The 16,261-nt window shown below is 33.1% G+C and overlaps 1 protein-coding gene across 2 annotated transcripts; it reads right to left on the reverse strand.

Annotated features, from left to right (window-relative positions):
• Positions 1-522: 522 nt before the first annotated feature.
• On the reverse strand, positions 523-8,098 carry LOC122578106 (mechanosensitive ion channel protein 2, chloroplastic-like). Of its 2 annotated transcripts, none has more exons than XM_043749986.1 (14): positions 7,951-8,098; positions 6,648-6,795; positions 6,427-6,486; positions 5,702-5,856; positions 5,272-5,395; positions 5,099-5,196; positions 4,884-4,997; positions 3,955-4,015; positions 3,455-3,604; positions 3,232-3,342; positions 2,557-2,724; positions 2,351-2,464; positions 1,435-1,491; positions 523-1,318 (listed from the first exon to the last, which is right to left on the reverse strand). In XM_043749986.1, the coding sequence occupies exons 2-14, from the start codon at positions 6,723-6,725 to the stop codon at positions 659-661; spliced, it is 1,950 nt and encodes a 649-aa protein (XP_043605921.1). In that variant the 5' UTR covers positions 6,726-6,795; positions 7,951-8,098; the 3' UTR covers positions 523-658. The 2 variants fall into 2 exon arrangements, with proteins under 2 accessions (XP_043605921.1, XP_043605922.1); XM_043749987.1 differs by lacking the exon at positions 7,951-8,098 and adding an exon at positions 7,236-7,339.
• Positions 8,099-16,261: the final 8,163 nt, after the last annotated feature.

A 16,261-nucleotide genomic window follows, 5' to 3' on the forward strand; every position in this document is an offset into this window, starting at 1 on the left:
ATATCATGCAAACGTTAGGTACCATTTCAGTAATTAGGAAACGCAATATTACATATTTACCCCTCACGTGCAAGTCACATGAGGGAGGTTTTAACGGCCAACTGACGACATTAGCCTCCAGTATGGTTCGAGTGGAGATTTGCATATGTTGGGTATGATCAACGTAATTTCGAAAGGAAAGGTATGAAACCAGTAATATGGCGTAAACGTGAGGTATCATTTCAGTAATTAACTCTATATATTTTGGCAATACTTCTCCTTAAGTTTGTATCCTGTTACGATGTCGCTTAAAAATGAACCAAATTAAATCCACCCCGCGTTACGATCAATTAGTTTGTATACGAAATAGTTGCGCATCATACAGCTCACCAACATCACTCGACTCCATGGAGGGCAGGTTGTCTGGTTTAAGGTTTCAACTGAATGAACACCTATAAATTGGTGTGACTGCCACAAATACAAATACAAGTCTGAAGAAGAGACTGAAACCTTTCCCAACGTAACACACTCCTAGCTCCACAATGATATACAAACTATGAAATTTTGTGATATTAATGCATCATTTTGTGAGATGAATACATCGTAATGATGCAAGCTTACTAAAAAACAGCTTGTCACATCTCTAAACGACAATATAACCTTTACCAATAATATAAACTTACCTCTTTTCTTGTTCTCTTTGTTCACTCGTAGTCCCTGACCCTAAAGATGTCTGATCATCTTTCTGGTCTTTGCCAATTGTCGTGGTGTGTCCACCACCACCTCCATTTAAACGGCTAGCCAGTTCCTTGGGCTCCGAGAGGGTAGGAGAGGATGCTGGTCCCATTTCATCCTCAATGGGTAGCACCCGTTTTGAACCCTCTAGAGCCACCCCTAGTACAATGTTATCTTCCAATGCTGACCTTGTATTAGCACTCGATGATGAAGATGGTGATGATGATGATGATGGCTCTCCCTGAGGGGATCGAGTGGAGGCAGTGGGTCCTACATGTGAGGTTTTAACTTCAGGAGTCGGCTTTGGGTTGGGATCTGGGGTCGGCTCTGATGTTACCTGAGTTACAGGCTTACTGTCTTTTTCTTCAGGGTTAGCCTGTCGAGATGAAGGTTTACTTTTTTCCTCACCATTGATCTTATAAGAAGGCTCTATCAGTAGGTATGGACGGTTAGCAGCTGCTCGGTCATGAGTGAATATATCAGAAAATGGAACATTATCAATATCGGCGGCATCACGGTAGATTCTCTGGACTGTACGAAGAGGTGTGGCAAGACGTGCACGGTGATGGCTGATTACTCTAAGGAGATCCAACAAAATAGCTTCCTGCATTTAAAATAAAAATAAGAACATCAATAATGCCAGAAGGTGAATGAAATTAAAACAGAAAAATACACTTTAGTTGGAAGAAAAATGAGTAGTACAAAAGAGTGAACTCTAACCTTCACACCAAGATATTCTTCAAAACGTGGTGTTTTCACAAAGCAAGAAATCATAATCTGTAAAACAAAACCAAGGGTATTAACATAACATTAGCATCCAGTGGATTTTACCTAGATGCAAGAAAAATAGCTGGGCTGGCCTGGTAGTGTAACGTGTCAAAACGGCTAATTTTTCAGTGTGTGTCAAAGTTATTGTCATACTTGTGCTTACCCTGATTGGGTTCATCAAGTTGAGTCGAGTTTATGTTTACCGAAATAATATTATTACATTAGTAATCTAACTTATGTTCCATCTTTGCCTAAACATATGTGTATAAATCTTTCTTCTCCGCTTATGGTAGTTGCAAACCATTTCTCTACTATATTATTATCCCTTTAAAGCTTATACATAGATAATTCTGAGATATATCAACTTCCTTTATTTCATTCAAATACAAACTAGAGCAAAGAAATGCTTTAGCTTTCATCAACATTCTCAGAGAGGGAAAATTGCCTAAAAAGAAGCGGTTAATGTTCTTTTTCACAATAAAAGGTAATGCTAATATTACGACAAGGGTCACTAATTAATTTGAAAAAGATAAAGGGATACCACCGTAAACCACCACACTTGAACAGTGTTTTACCCCCTTATATGTTTCAAATTGATTAGTGACTGACTTTATTTGTTTTAAATTGACTAGTGACTTCTTTTATTGTCTCAAAATTAACATTACCCCTTTAGTGCAAAACAGAACATTGATTTTAGGCAATTTACCCGATAGGAAATGGTGCAAGAAGAAATGAAAACCGATGATGACTCTCATTCATTTATGTGAAGATAAATATATCACGATAAAGGGCAAACAAAATATAGAACAGAGAAGTGGAATAGATGGGGTAAACAAATAGTGTTTAAATTTAAATTAACATGAGTTACCCTAAGAGCCTGATTTTCAGGGTCAACATTGTCCAGGAACACACGCCTATGTAGCTTTTGCTGCTCTACTTGAGGATTTTTCGCCAAAACCTTGCGCATATCAGCCACAATGTTCTGCTCCCAAAATATAAGACAATAATGTAGGGCATGCACAAACTAAAACCACCAAGCATAATGAAATTAAGAGAGTTACATACACTACTTACGTTGATTTTATTGACATCCAAGTGACTGATGGCAAGGTGAGTCTTGACACGCCAATGTGTTTTTTGGGTCAGATTTCTCACCACGTTCACCGTGAATTTATGGTTTGGGATGTGAATAGCCTCACGATCGTCACCTCTTATGATTGTCGGGGACCACCACCCCACGTGCTGAAGCAACAAAAAATATTAAATAAGGCAACTTAAGAGGTTATAAGCATTAAAATGCCCTTCAGGTCATTTTCAACCAATTTGAACTCAATCATGTTTTCAAGGTTTTCTGGTTAACACGTTTGACTCTCATGAGATTATATACAACTCCATCAGTGGATCTTTAACTAAATGCATCAGATACATTGACATGGGTGGTGATATGTACAACATCTCTTTTGTCCATACACCACCGATTTTCATGCTCTAACCACCAACACATATCCAACATCTTAAAGCATAAATTGGTGTTGTATAGGCGAAAGTAGTGGTGTACAACTGTACATATCACTACCCTTACAACATAAGCATATGTGCAAGTTGTCTTAAACACAAATTTCACCTCTGTCATATTGAGTTAACGGACCAATGGCATCATACAAGACAAGAACAAAATAAACAACAATGCGTGCATTCTTTGCAACTCTATCTTTGGTTTATTTCGAGAAGTATACAGGAATTGCATACCTCAACTGTACCGGACACTTCATACCCGTCAATTTTTGTTTGAATCCATTCACTTAGTACAAATGGTCTTGTTGCATGGATCATTACACTTGAAAGAAAATTTGTAAATATCTACATGGAAAGCACATTAAATAACCATTATTCACAACAAAAGAGTCTTGTAAAGAGCTCAAAAAAAAAGTCCATTAAGCATAAGAAGGCCTTAAAATAATTAGGAGTGTACCTCACGGCCTGCAAGCGTAAGCAATACAGTACCAAGACCTCCAGCTGTTACCCATTTCTGAGTAGAGAAACCCAGCAACTCCATGAATAATGAAATAGATGCAACCCAAACTGCAGAATAAACAGCCTTCCCAGCAAATTCATAACCCATCTGTAAATCAACATACAAAAGAAGAAAAAAAAGTTAACAGCAATTTAGCAGTTATCTAATGCCATTAGAGTAAAAGAAACAAGATATACAAAAATTAATACAAAATTATATTATATTTAATTAGGAGCTTTTATGCATTGAAATGCATTCTTAGCAACTTTCGACTATTAGATCGGATACCGTTTAAGGTTAGTTTCTAATGTTATCTGTTTGACTCATTTATACATGTGAAAATGCCAAAAAGGACATCCATTCAAAGACCAAAAACGTTTCTCCCTTCCAGTTATGTCAATGAAAGAAGATCTTGATAGAAAAAAGAATTTAGATATGATACGGTAATGAAGGCATACAGTTCTTGCATCGCTAGGATCCTTTTTCTCCACAAAGAATTTTTGTGTTTGTTGTATCAAGCTGCCAAAACAAAATAGAACATTGTCTAAATATCATCTGATGACATGGAAGAAAAATACATAACCCTTTTTGGTAAGGCATGAGGAAGATAACCTATTATAACAAGAGGGGCGGATCCACTATTCCACTCACAATGCAGTGGGGGAATGGCCCTCTATGTCTACAAAATTTATAATAGATTCAAGCGGGAAAATTTAATATTTTTAACTAGGCCCTCGGTCCTTGAATAAGTTTTAAGTTGTCTGGTTTAAAAGATTACTACTCCTTTTTTTTTTTACTAGGCCCTCCCTTTCTTTTCCTTTTTCTATTCATTTGTAAATGAATGATTTAAATGAATTCTCTAACATGGAATCCAACCACTGACTTCCAAATTTTAGGCTTTCTCAGATGCAAGAATTGTCAAATTTAAACATACTTGTGTCTACCCTATTAAATCGAGCAAGCGAAGTCTTTAATAATCAAGTGTCTGTTCATTTTGGCTAAATATGAGTTAAAATGCTATGATCATGCATTGTATGTTACCATGTTATAAAGTTATGCATTTGTAGTTATGCAAGAATTGTTTTGTGCTTTTGGCTTTTTTCTGCTTCGCATAAGTTGTTATTGTTGTGTGATGTTTTTGGCGTGCATAGAAATGTAATCAATGTAAATTGGCAGTATTGAAAAGTTTTTTGTGATTTTGTCATTTCAAAGGTAATACATAAGGTCCCATGCAAATGTGACTTTTTAGATTCCCAACAAGGAAAATTTAGTTAAGTATCCCAAATTACAAGTTAGATACACCGCCCTGCCCTGCCCCGCCCCGCCCCAATGGTAAAGAATACCTACTTATGGTAAAGAATAATTGCTTGAGCTTCAGACAGATTACCTTGATAAGCAGTACGCAAATGCCAATACTGTAGATAATGAGCGCACAAAATTCAGAAGCCGCTGTTTGACAGCTTGGCTTGGTGCAGAAGGTAGGATAACTGGTTCCAGTACTCTGTGAATATCAGTTGTTGTTATAGAACATATGGCATAGAAAATCTGGTACTATCATACATACTAACAACTTCTACAGTTCCACAACAATGTTAATTTTACCTGCATATAAGTACAGCACCGCCCCATAACAACAAAGGTTGAATATAAGATGTCATCACCTGGTGTTCTTTACTCTTGCTCCAACTATTATCATTTTTCTGTATGAAGTAATAATGGTATCAGGCTATTAATTAATTAAATGAAAAGTGATAACATAACTTTACTCTATATACCTGCAGAAAAAGGACCCTGCCAAAACGCATTAAAGGTCCAAGACCCCATGCAGCAAAAGCGATAATTCCAACAGCTGGAATCAATTGCACTACAAGAGACCGGCCATGAAAAGCTTCATATGACCTGCATTTTACCGCAAACAACTTAAAACAAAAGAAAGTTTAACGTCACGATCAGTTGTTTACCCATTCCAACATCTCTTAGTTTGATAAAACGGCAATTAAAAAGATAAAGGGAAGATGGAAATGTGAATTTATTAAGCAATGCCTTAGGTCTAACAAGTGTGAAAAATAGGTTTTTAATTCTAACATCCATGGTTAGAAACCTTATAATTAGATAGTAATTTTGCTGCATGATCCTGAAATGATGATAAATAATTTGTAAACAGGTACAAGTTAGAGAATGCCAACACAATTGAGGGAAAACCACCTTGCCAGTACTGTAGCGGCTGTTTTTAATATAGGAATCTGGTTTCCTCCATTTGGTGAGAAAAGAGCTCGACAAACAAAAATGTTACACCTAGCTGACATCGGTTTTAGTGGCTCTTGTATGGTCAGAAGATCTACACTCGAAAGTTCTTTTAACTGCAGGTGCACCAGACATAATCATCATGACATGATCCTGATCTCATGCACAGTAAATCTTCAAAAAATGTATTTGAAGAATTTTTAATGGCTTAAGGTCAAATGCATAAGAAGCAATTCCTCCGTCCTAAAATAAATACCATTTTGACAAGACACGGCTAAACGATATGTTTGACTATTAGTGTAGCATTAGAAATTTCCATCAACAATGACAATATAAAGTAAGCTCGTGTACACCAAAATAAATGTCACTGGACTTTGTAACTCGATAAATAGATTATTCATGTTAAAACTTTGCAAAAAGGTAAAATGTTGCTTTTAATTCTGATATCTGAGAAAGGACATTGTTGCATTTAGTGTTGGACGGGTAAACGAAACGATTACTATCTGGAGAATACTAATTCCATCCTCTATCTACAATTCATTGGATCAGATGTTCAAATACAAATGGGTAAAGGATCCGTCAAAAACTTAATAATATGAAGTTATGACAAAAATAGATCTCTATTGAACAAAAGAACAAAGAGAAAAACAAAGAGGGGAGCAGAGTTTAAATGATCTAAAACATACCGTGGAATGAAATGAAAGAGTGGCAGGAAAGAAATGAGTTTGTCCCTTGTATTTCCTTCCCTGGAGGAAGACAAAAAAGAGATACGATTAAATAAGGGATAAAAAGATAAAAGTATGTGAACACTATCATGGAAGCTCTCTAGTTTGTTATTAATCTTTTAATTATTAGTCTTCTTTTTCGAGTCAAAGATAAGCGATGAACAATGGATAAAACCCTGCACCTTATGTTGGCTGCTATATACAGAGCTTCTAATGATCCCCGATTCCCGAGAAAACAGCAGAGAACCACTTGCAGCCATGATAGATAGATTGAAGAGACAAAAAGAGATGCAATATCACAGGACTTAAGACGTAATGCAGGCTCGGATCCTGCAGTAAGTCATCAAAGAGCACCAAATATTTCAAATTTCAAACACAGATTCTTCATAGATCAGAGAAATGCCAAAGCTATGGATAAGTAAAACTGGAGGTGAAAAATTCCTAGTATTATGCCAAATTTAACCTTGGCAGAACCACTGATTCAAAGGGAACACTCAATATCACATGTAAACTTATAGGTAATATGATGCACTTGTTTGGAAAAATCCTAGGTAAACATTCAAACTTTTGGTAAGTTAAATGTTCCTAAACTTAAAAATGCCACACCCTAGTACTTTTCAAAACCTACAATAGACAATGGTTTGATTATAAAATCTATCACCAACAGTTAAGAAATGAGTAGATATTTACTTAAAACAAAAGTGACTGAATGTCAACCATCAGAAATGATATCTAAACAAGTTAGTCTACATAATTCCATCCGGCCTTACAGAACATCTAGTCAGTGGTCACCGTCCGGACCCCGCAGATAACCGCTTCCACGATGCAGTTGTACACCTTCTCTTTACTCAATACAGCTGACTTCACTCTTAGATGCACCTAAAGTAATTACATTAAGTGCATCAAATAGTAAAGTTATGATATTTTACTTTTCCATGCACCAACTTTTTACACTTTGATGCAACTAACTTACTCTTTGATGCACCTGAAATACGTGCACCCGGTTTATTAAACAGTAAAGTCTACTTTTACTCTCGATGTTCCTGATAGTTATGTGTATCAAAGTTCTAAAGGTAAATGCATCAAAGTTCAAAAAGTTAAGTGCATTTGCATCAAAAATCTCGGATACATCAACGCTAAGACTTTTCAGGCATGGTATCGGCCAGACTCGATCAAGGACACGTGGAAGCACCTTACAGCTTCCTACATTAAGACTACTCCCTAGATGAACCTTTCACCTACATATATTGTCTAGTTGCATCAATCCACAATCCATACAGTAATCTATACATACATATATACATATATATATCCGTAAATGTTAATATAACTACAAAAATATCACAGATAACAATACATTTACACATAAAACTACAAAAATAACTTTAAACTGATACTATTTATACAGATACAAATATATACATAAACATATATAAATTATGAAGAATAATCAAAAAATGCATAAAATTAAACAAAAAACTCAACCTGATGAGAAACAGAGTGATCTGAGTGAGATATCGACGAATTAAAAGCTTTTTTCCGGCGCCGGTGAAGCTTTTGATTATAGAGAAAAAATATATATATATGTTTATGTTTTTATTTAATTTAATAATATAATAATTGAATTTAAAGAAGATAAGTTAAGCAAGTTAAGGAAACAAAGATGATGATGAAGAATAAGAACATATGAGTTTTTTTTTGGATAAATGTGTGTGATGGTGATGATTAAGTGACGTGGCGGAAAGTGAGAGGTTATCATTGGTATATATGCTAACATGCGCCGTGTATTTATTCGGCTTTTTTATCCTCTTTCAACTGAGTCGCGGAAAATTGGCCACACAATTTGATGGAATAATTAAGCTTACATAAACGTGTTGAAATGGGAACTACTTGGTCGGTGTTCTGACCCGACCCGGTTGTTTGAAAGTTTGGATATATATTTAAGGTTTAATCCAAAGGTAGAAAAAGTAATCTAAGTTTTGCTATGATTTTATCATGTTTAGTTTTTGTTAGCAAATGTTATATTTGTCCACAAGACATTTTAGCTAACATGTATGTATGGTTAGAAATTTTAAGTTTTAACTTTTTAAGAAAAACTCTTTCTTAATTAAAAGTTTGTTTTGTTGAAAGAATTTTAAGTTTTTTTTTTAGAAAGGCAAATAATATATTAAAATAACAAACATCTAGCAAAGTAATAGATGTTTCTAACAAGATACAATTACAAATACAACAACAAGGCAACAAAAGCATATACTTAGGATCGCAACAAATAACCAGATCCTAAACACATCTTGAGGTTTGAACTGCGAAGAATGCAAAAAGGATGAAAAAACTCATGTCAATTAAAGACATAAGAAAAATCCTCAAAAACAGAGGCCGAGCCACCGGTTTTCACTCTGTATTGTTTTTTATGCATTCTCATATAAACCTCAAGGAACGAAACCAATTAAACAACACAAAAAGGGTTAGAAAAGAATTTTAAGTTTTTAAGATTGAAGAAAAGCTTAATACTCACGCTTTCAACATGTTTGAATGTAAACCAACTACAAAAACTTGAAACTTCATCAAAATTACTTCAAAAGTTCAAGGTTATAAATCGAAGATTTTCGACATAAATATAAGTTGAATACTAACCTTTTGTAAGTTCTTGAACCAAATAACCCATGAATACTTGAATTACATTCTAGTCCTAATTAGAAACATAACAACATAGTACAGCGCAAGTCCCAAAATTTATATATTAGACAAGCAATGAACACTCACATAAATCAACACCATTGGACACAGTAATAATAGCTCACATGTAAATATCATAAAGACTATTTGTATATCATAAAATTCAGAGTCGACTCAAGCTTTTTGGTGGTCTTAAACAATATTGACTTTGGAGGTTGGTTTATTAACATACTAGAGTGGTGTCCGCACGTTGCAGCGACAATGGTCTATAATGCTTTAGACACCGTAACGGTTTATAGCGTTCGGTTTACTTTCATAAGATGTGTCAATGCAGAATCTAACCGTATATATCATTCTAAAAATAAGTCGCGGATTAGGTGCAAAATATAATGAAGTGCAGACAATAACAATGAAAAATAACCACTTACAATTGTAGGGGAGGTGACCAAGACAATTAAAAAAATAAATAGTCAAAGATTAAAATTTAATACGAATACACAAAGGACATAATTGGTTCGTAATTTCGTGAGTTATAAAATTTTTTTTTTATCCGTAGCAATACCTTCAGCAATAATTTTAGAGTTAATGGGGATTTTATAACAATAGGGGTTTTAGGCAATTGTAAGATTTTTTTTATTAAGGATAATCTCGGAATTTCAGGGATAAGGTGTGTGGAGGTAATTTAAATGTAGAGGGTATATTAGGTAATTCAAAGGTAAAGAGTTGAATGGGGGAGGAGGTAGTTTGTTTATATAGATAGTATAGATAAAGTAAAATAAACAAAGAAAGAAAGAAAAAGGTAACTGCTACGATAAAATACCACCTAGTCTTTTAGTTGTTGCCTTTTACTAGTCACCAAACTTGTAGCTAAAAGAAAAACAAAAATAAAGTTCGATTCACAGTATAAAGGTTGTTTCATTATCCATAAACTTATTGTAGCCCAAATATTAGCCGAATATTATAGATCTTAAGCCCGTTATATAAAAATTGGGGGCCTTGTAGCTTTGGGGGCCCAAAACAGTTGCTTGACCCAACACTACTTTGAAGCCGGCTCTGATAAAATTGGAGATGATATTAGTTATGGGAATCGGTTAGGAATGGCAATGAGTCGGGTTTGGGGAGGGTATTGTTATACCCGAACCCGATCCCGGTAAGAAAAAAGCTACCCGATACCCGTCGGTATCTTATCGGGGACCCCATCGGGTATATAATAAAGCCAAAAACCAACCCAAAACCCGACTTTTGAAAGAAAAAAAAACTGAAATTCGACCCGATAGTGATGAGCGTAAAAGTAACAGTATATTAACAAATTTCGCAATCAGATCTTGTTAATAAGTAATAACTACAACAACATTTGATATTAAGTATTCTGAAAAAGACCCGATGGTTATAAGTAGATTGAATAAGAAAAGTAGTAAATAAATATTCTATAGAGTTAAAAAGTGTGAAGTAAAATAAGTACGAGTAATAAAAGAAACATTCTGCATAAGTAAAATGAAGATAAAGTCATAAAGAACCAAAATCCCAATTCATGTTGCAGAGTGAAAGCAACAACCAAAATCCCAATTGATTTAATGGTAAATATAGTTTTAACATACATATACATATGATATATGTTAGGGGGAGGGAGCTCAAAGAGAGATGACAGCAAGATGGCGAGATGGGCGTGATGTCGGAACCCACTGCAACGATGGTGGCGAGATGGAAGGTAGCGAGATGGAAGCTCGCTGAAGGTTGGAACGAGGGGACCATTACAGGGGCTAAAAACGAAAATAATTCAAACGGTCAAGTGACCATTAGAGGGGCCAAATGTGTATATTTTTCAAAGTTGAAGGTTTCTTTTTTACCCATAAAACTTTAAACCTCCATTGTTATATATATATATACACACACACACAGTTGATATATACATAACACAAACATATATACACCATATCTTAGCCAAAAAATCATGGATCCTACAATGAAAAACACAAATACAAAGATGCAAGGTTGTGGACGGGCTAATCGAAACGACACCGGTCTAACACGCCATCAACAACAACCCGCTCGACCACAACATCGTCACCAACCCATTGCTCGGCATCCACAACCACTAATGCGACCACATCGTCATCACGTAGTCGTTGGAATTGTGACTTTTAGAAGCATTACAAGTTTTTCAACAAATCACATCATCGAGTCACGGGGGCAATGTTGGAATGGGTCCTCAATCGAAAGCGTGCTATTGCCGAGAAGTATGGTTAGAATTGTGACTTTTAGAAGCATTATCGTATTTCTAATATTTGTGTAACGAACTTATTAATTAATATTAATGTTAGTTTTTAATATAATTTGGTTAACTATATTCTTAAAGGGTTTAAAATGAAAATTTATTAATGTTAAGGATAAGTATTGAAAATTTTAAAGAAAAGATCGGGAGTATCGGATGCCACTAAAAAAGGTTGAAAAGAAGGTTGGAGGGTTGAAATGAGGTGGAGTAATTTGATTGGTTATTTGAAGGGAGATGAGAGGGTTCAACCTTTCGGCTCCCTCCCCTTTTATTTTATATTACATATATATTAAATCATATAAATATATCTTATCGGGTTCGGGTCGGGTCGGGGTGGACATGACCCAATCCCTGCCCCGAAATCCGAAAAAACCCCGATAATTGCCTCGAAACCCGACCCGTGACCCGATAAGCTTTCCCCAACCCGATCCAAACTTTTCGGATATCAGGTTCGGATTTTTTTGCCATCCCTAGAATCAGCTTACATCGGGCTTTAGTACACCATTACATTTTGAGCAAGTTGGTATATGCAAATCCTCTTAAAAACTTTGGTCAACTTCAATATCACCATTAAACATCTGTGACATCTCATGCCATTATAAATAGACATAATTCTTGTTATTTTTCCATTTCAAGATATTTAAAATTAAACCCAATATAAGTGTATAACATGACTAAATGTATAGTAAGACAAATAACTGAAATACTTTACTTACCTCCATGTGAATAGTAAGGTGAGTGACATCTACATGAGAAATTAAGAACATATAATCTAGATTCTTACTCCCTTAAACTTGTTTAGGCCAAAAATCTTCATATCCCAATGTTATTTTAGGAAAATTAAAATCAAACATTTTTTCCTTTCAAAAATTTCTAACTTCACACATATACTAAATCACTAATAATATCTTAATATTATTTCAAAAAAACATGGTTAATATGAAATCCATAAATAGTTCTAAGCACATAAATAAAACAATATAAAATTTTGCAACTAAGTAATTCTCCGCTAGCTGTAAATTTTAACTAATTTGAACATAATAATCAAACATTTAAAAAAAACTTTACAGTAACCAAATTAAAAACAAATTTATAAAAAAGATTATTTATGCAATCAAACAAACCATAAAATGTGAAATTAAGCCAAATCTAGCAAAAGTAAAAAATTAACAAATTCCCAAAAATAATTAACATAAAATATATATAAACTAAAAAAAATGAAGCACAACTTATACATTGCAGATTCTAATGCATAAATACATCTGTATCTTATAGTAGAAAGAGAAATCTTAAATCGAAACAAACCTTGATCAATATGTATTAACAGATTTTGAAAGTTGTTGTTTCTTAGAGATAGGATTTAAAACCCAGATAAGAGTATCCGAGAAATAAGATTTTAAACCTAAATGAGAGCATATGAAATTTTGATAGAGGAAATTTGAATTTTGAAACCAAGGAGTAAAACTTACATGGGAAGTTGTTGCATAAAAACAAATTGATACATCAAACCATTGTATGGTTAATACACCCCAGATATGAAAAACGGGAGAAAAAATACAATATTAGGAACAAAATAATTGATTAGGAAATTTAAAAGATTATATATATAATAGAAAAAAAGAATCCAATATATCACTTGTCGGTGGCGGTCGTGGATGGTGATGGTGATAGGCGGAGGTGTAGTAGTTGATAATTATATAGGGATTGAGATGAAGTAAATGAATGAAAAAAATTAGAGGAAGATAAGTCAAATATGGGAATAAATGAGAGAGAATTGATTTGAATTAAAAGCGGGGTAGGAGGTATTATATATCTATATTGCTGTCGGTTAGTGGTTTTTTTAATTGATCTTGATCGTTCAATGAAATTGTCGATTAATCCCAACCATATAAATTGCTCCTTTTAAACAAGAATGGTGGTTAACTTGATAATACAAACGTGGGTTTAGCATGTACCACTGTAAATAACTAACTATACATTAATCCTGCAAAAGGTTTATCTTTTTAAAGAAATCATTAATTATCCATTTATCCCACAAAAGTTTTACTCCGTATTTTTTAAAGAAATAACTAACTATCCATTTAAAACGGAATGATTGTTAAGTTATAATAATAAAAACATGGGTTTAGCTATTGTAAATAACTAATTATCCTTATCATTAGTGTTTTTTAAATGTACGGATGACTTTTGGGCTAATATCTAATTGATTTATATAGCACTAAATAGCATGATGGTTTTGAATTCACTCTTCACCCATGTGATGCCTAATAGCCGGGGTGGTGTTTCCTCCGGTGCCTATTAGGTGTACGTACCTTGCATATCGAACCCCAAGCACCGTAATAAAGTATATGGTTTTTTAGACGTGAGAAGTGATGTGTATTATGTTTAACTTTATGGTGATTTGGTTTATTTATATTTATTTATGTTTTTATGAATGACTTAAAAATCTATTTAATAATCGTAACCCGGGCAATGCACGATTATTTTTTTATTTCTTCTGGGCTATGATATTTTTCCATTTTAGATGAATAGTTTGTTAAAATTGAATTATAAGAATGATGTGTATTTTAGTTTGAATATTTTGACTCGGTATTTGCCATTGACCGAGTTAAAAGGTTGAAATTACGTGGTAGTTTGCATAAAATCAGGAGGCTATGTGTGAGGAGTTTGTTTAGTTTTACCATTATAAATACGAGTAGCATGTAGATTATAGATGGAAGTAGGCTTTTTGTTCCCTTTAAAGAACATAGAAATTTTTCTCCATAACTTCTCTCTACATATCTACATATATGTAAAGTGTGTATTTCAAATAGGCCTCTGACGAACAACATTATGGTCATTTATTTTGGAGATTGGTCTTATTATAGTGATCTCAACTTTTGGCCTAAAAAACGAGTTCAGCAATGGTTATAGAAGAAAGATTTGTTTAAAGAAAGTGTGATTCCAATGGTAAATGATCACATCTCTTGAACATTTGTATCTGAACTTGAATAAAACACGTTGTTTATATACAAGGAATTGAAGCCGCGATCAATTGCCATAATCACTGGCCAGAGTTACCTGATTCGAATCAAATTTTAAAAGCTTAGAATAATAGCTTACCTAAAGAGAGAAAAATATATATACATATATATTGTTGATTTTCATTTTGTTGTGGAAGAAGTTTAAATGCACAATCGATTGTTGCTATGTGTAAGGTGGAAAGTAAAGGGATTTTAGTTATAAAGGTGTTTTTGTTGAAAAGGAAAAAAAAAAAGTTTAATAGATGATGAGACATTGAGACTGCTAGAAATGGAGCTTGAAACGGTTAATTAACTAGACTGTAAGTTATGGATTTTTTTAAGCAATCATTAATCAAACTACACATATACATGCATACTTTCGATTATGCAAATTGATATATTTAGTTGACTTTAATATAAAAAAGATTCAACAACAAGTTTTAATTTTAAGTATTCGAAAGTAAACAAGTGTTAAGAGGTTATGTTAACTTTAATTATGTTTAGTTAAGCTAATCATACTATTTTTCTTGTGTGATATATTTATAAGTTTATTTTGTACCCTGGTTTTGATCGAATGTCAAAACCAGAAGTTATTGTTGGGGGTAAGTAAAATTAAAAATTAACTAAATATCAATTGTTGGATGAACATGAAAATCAAATTTGGCGGTCATAACTTTTGCTTTTCCGCTTTATAATTATCAAAAAAAATTATTCATAAACTATAAATGACATTCAATAACAATAAAAAAAACTTTATAAGTAATTAATATATTTCAACATGCGGTGTTCGTTTTTACATTATCTTGTCTCGATTTTTTCTTTGTTACTTAGCTTTTTACATTACAACTTTGTCTATTCATCAAAAGTTTAGCCATGTAACATTTATTCATTAAACATCATCAAATATTACAGTACAAATTAATTTAAACTTTTTTAAAAGTTTCAAAACATTATTACATCATTAATTTTTGAATTTTTTATCCTATGGATTTATGGGTAAGCATTTTAACATTTAATACCAAGTTTTAAGTAAATGCATATAACTCAAGCCAAAGACATAAAATTTTAAAATAATTTATAAACTTAGACGTTTTCATGCCACATATATAATACGGAAACAACCCTACTATAAATAATTTTGTGGAAAAACTTAGATAAAGCATACAATACCTATCTTAGATAAAACATGTGTACTTCAGGAAGGATTATGTAAAATTCAAGGGGTTATGTATATTTATCAAATTTAAAGGTTTAGTTTATAACTTTTTTTAACATGACAGTACCTAAGATATGTAAAGTCATACAGTACGGGTCATTTTCTAATTTTTGTTATATGTATCATATGTGGAAGATCATGATCAAAATGACCATATAATTAGTACAAGTTCAAATTTAAATATATAATCATTTGATTTTACGTTTATTAATCTCAATCTTAATTTAATCATGGTCATAAGACTTACATAAATAAAAATGTATTTGATAATCAAGTCTAACCCACACGGGTATTGTTCTAATATAGGAATATGAGTGACAATTAATAACGTTCATTTGAATTTGAGAAACATAAGTTTTGAAAAAAGGGAGTCTTATTTTTAAGACTTCACACATTAAGACGCTTGTACATAAGCTTCTTTGCTCGTACATCGACAAAATATCTAATGCCCCTCTTAAATGCTTATAGACGTAGTGTAGATTATCTATTACTTAAATTACCTGTATAAATAAATTTATTACTATTATTATTCTTTAAATACCATAATTCTATATTATATTTTGCAGAAACTTGAGAGTTTCTCCCTAATTAATGTTAGTATGCAACAATTTTTACATAATATTAATTTCA

This window comes from Erigeron canadensis, chromosome 8 (genome assembly GCF_010389155.1).
Source record: "Erigeron canadensis isolate Cc75 chromosome 8, C_canadensis_v1, whole genome shotgun sequence".
NCBI classification, from domain to species: domain Eukaryota; kingdom Viridiplantae; phylum Streptophyta; class Magnoliopsida; order Asterales; family Asteraceae; genus Erigeron; species Erigeron canadensis.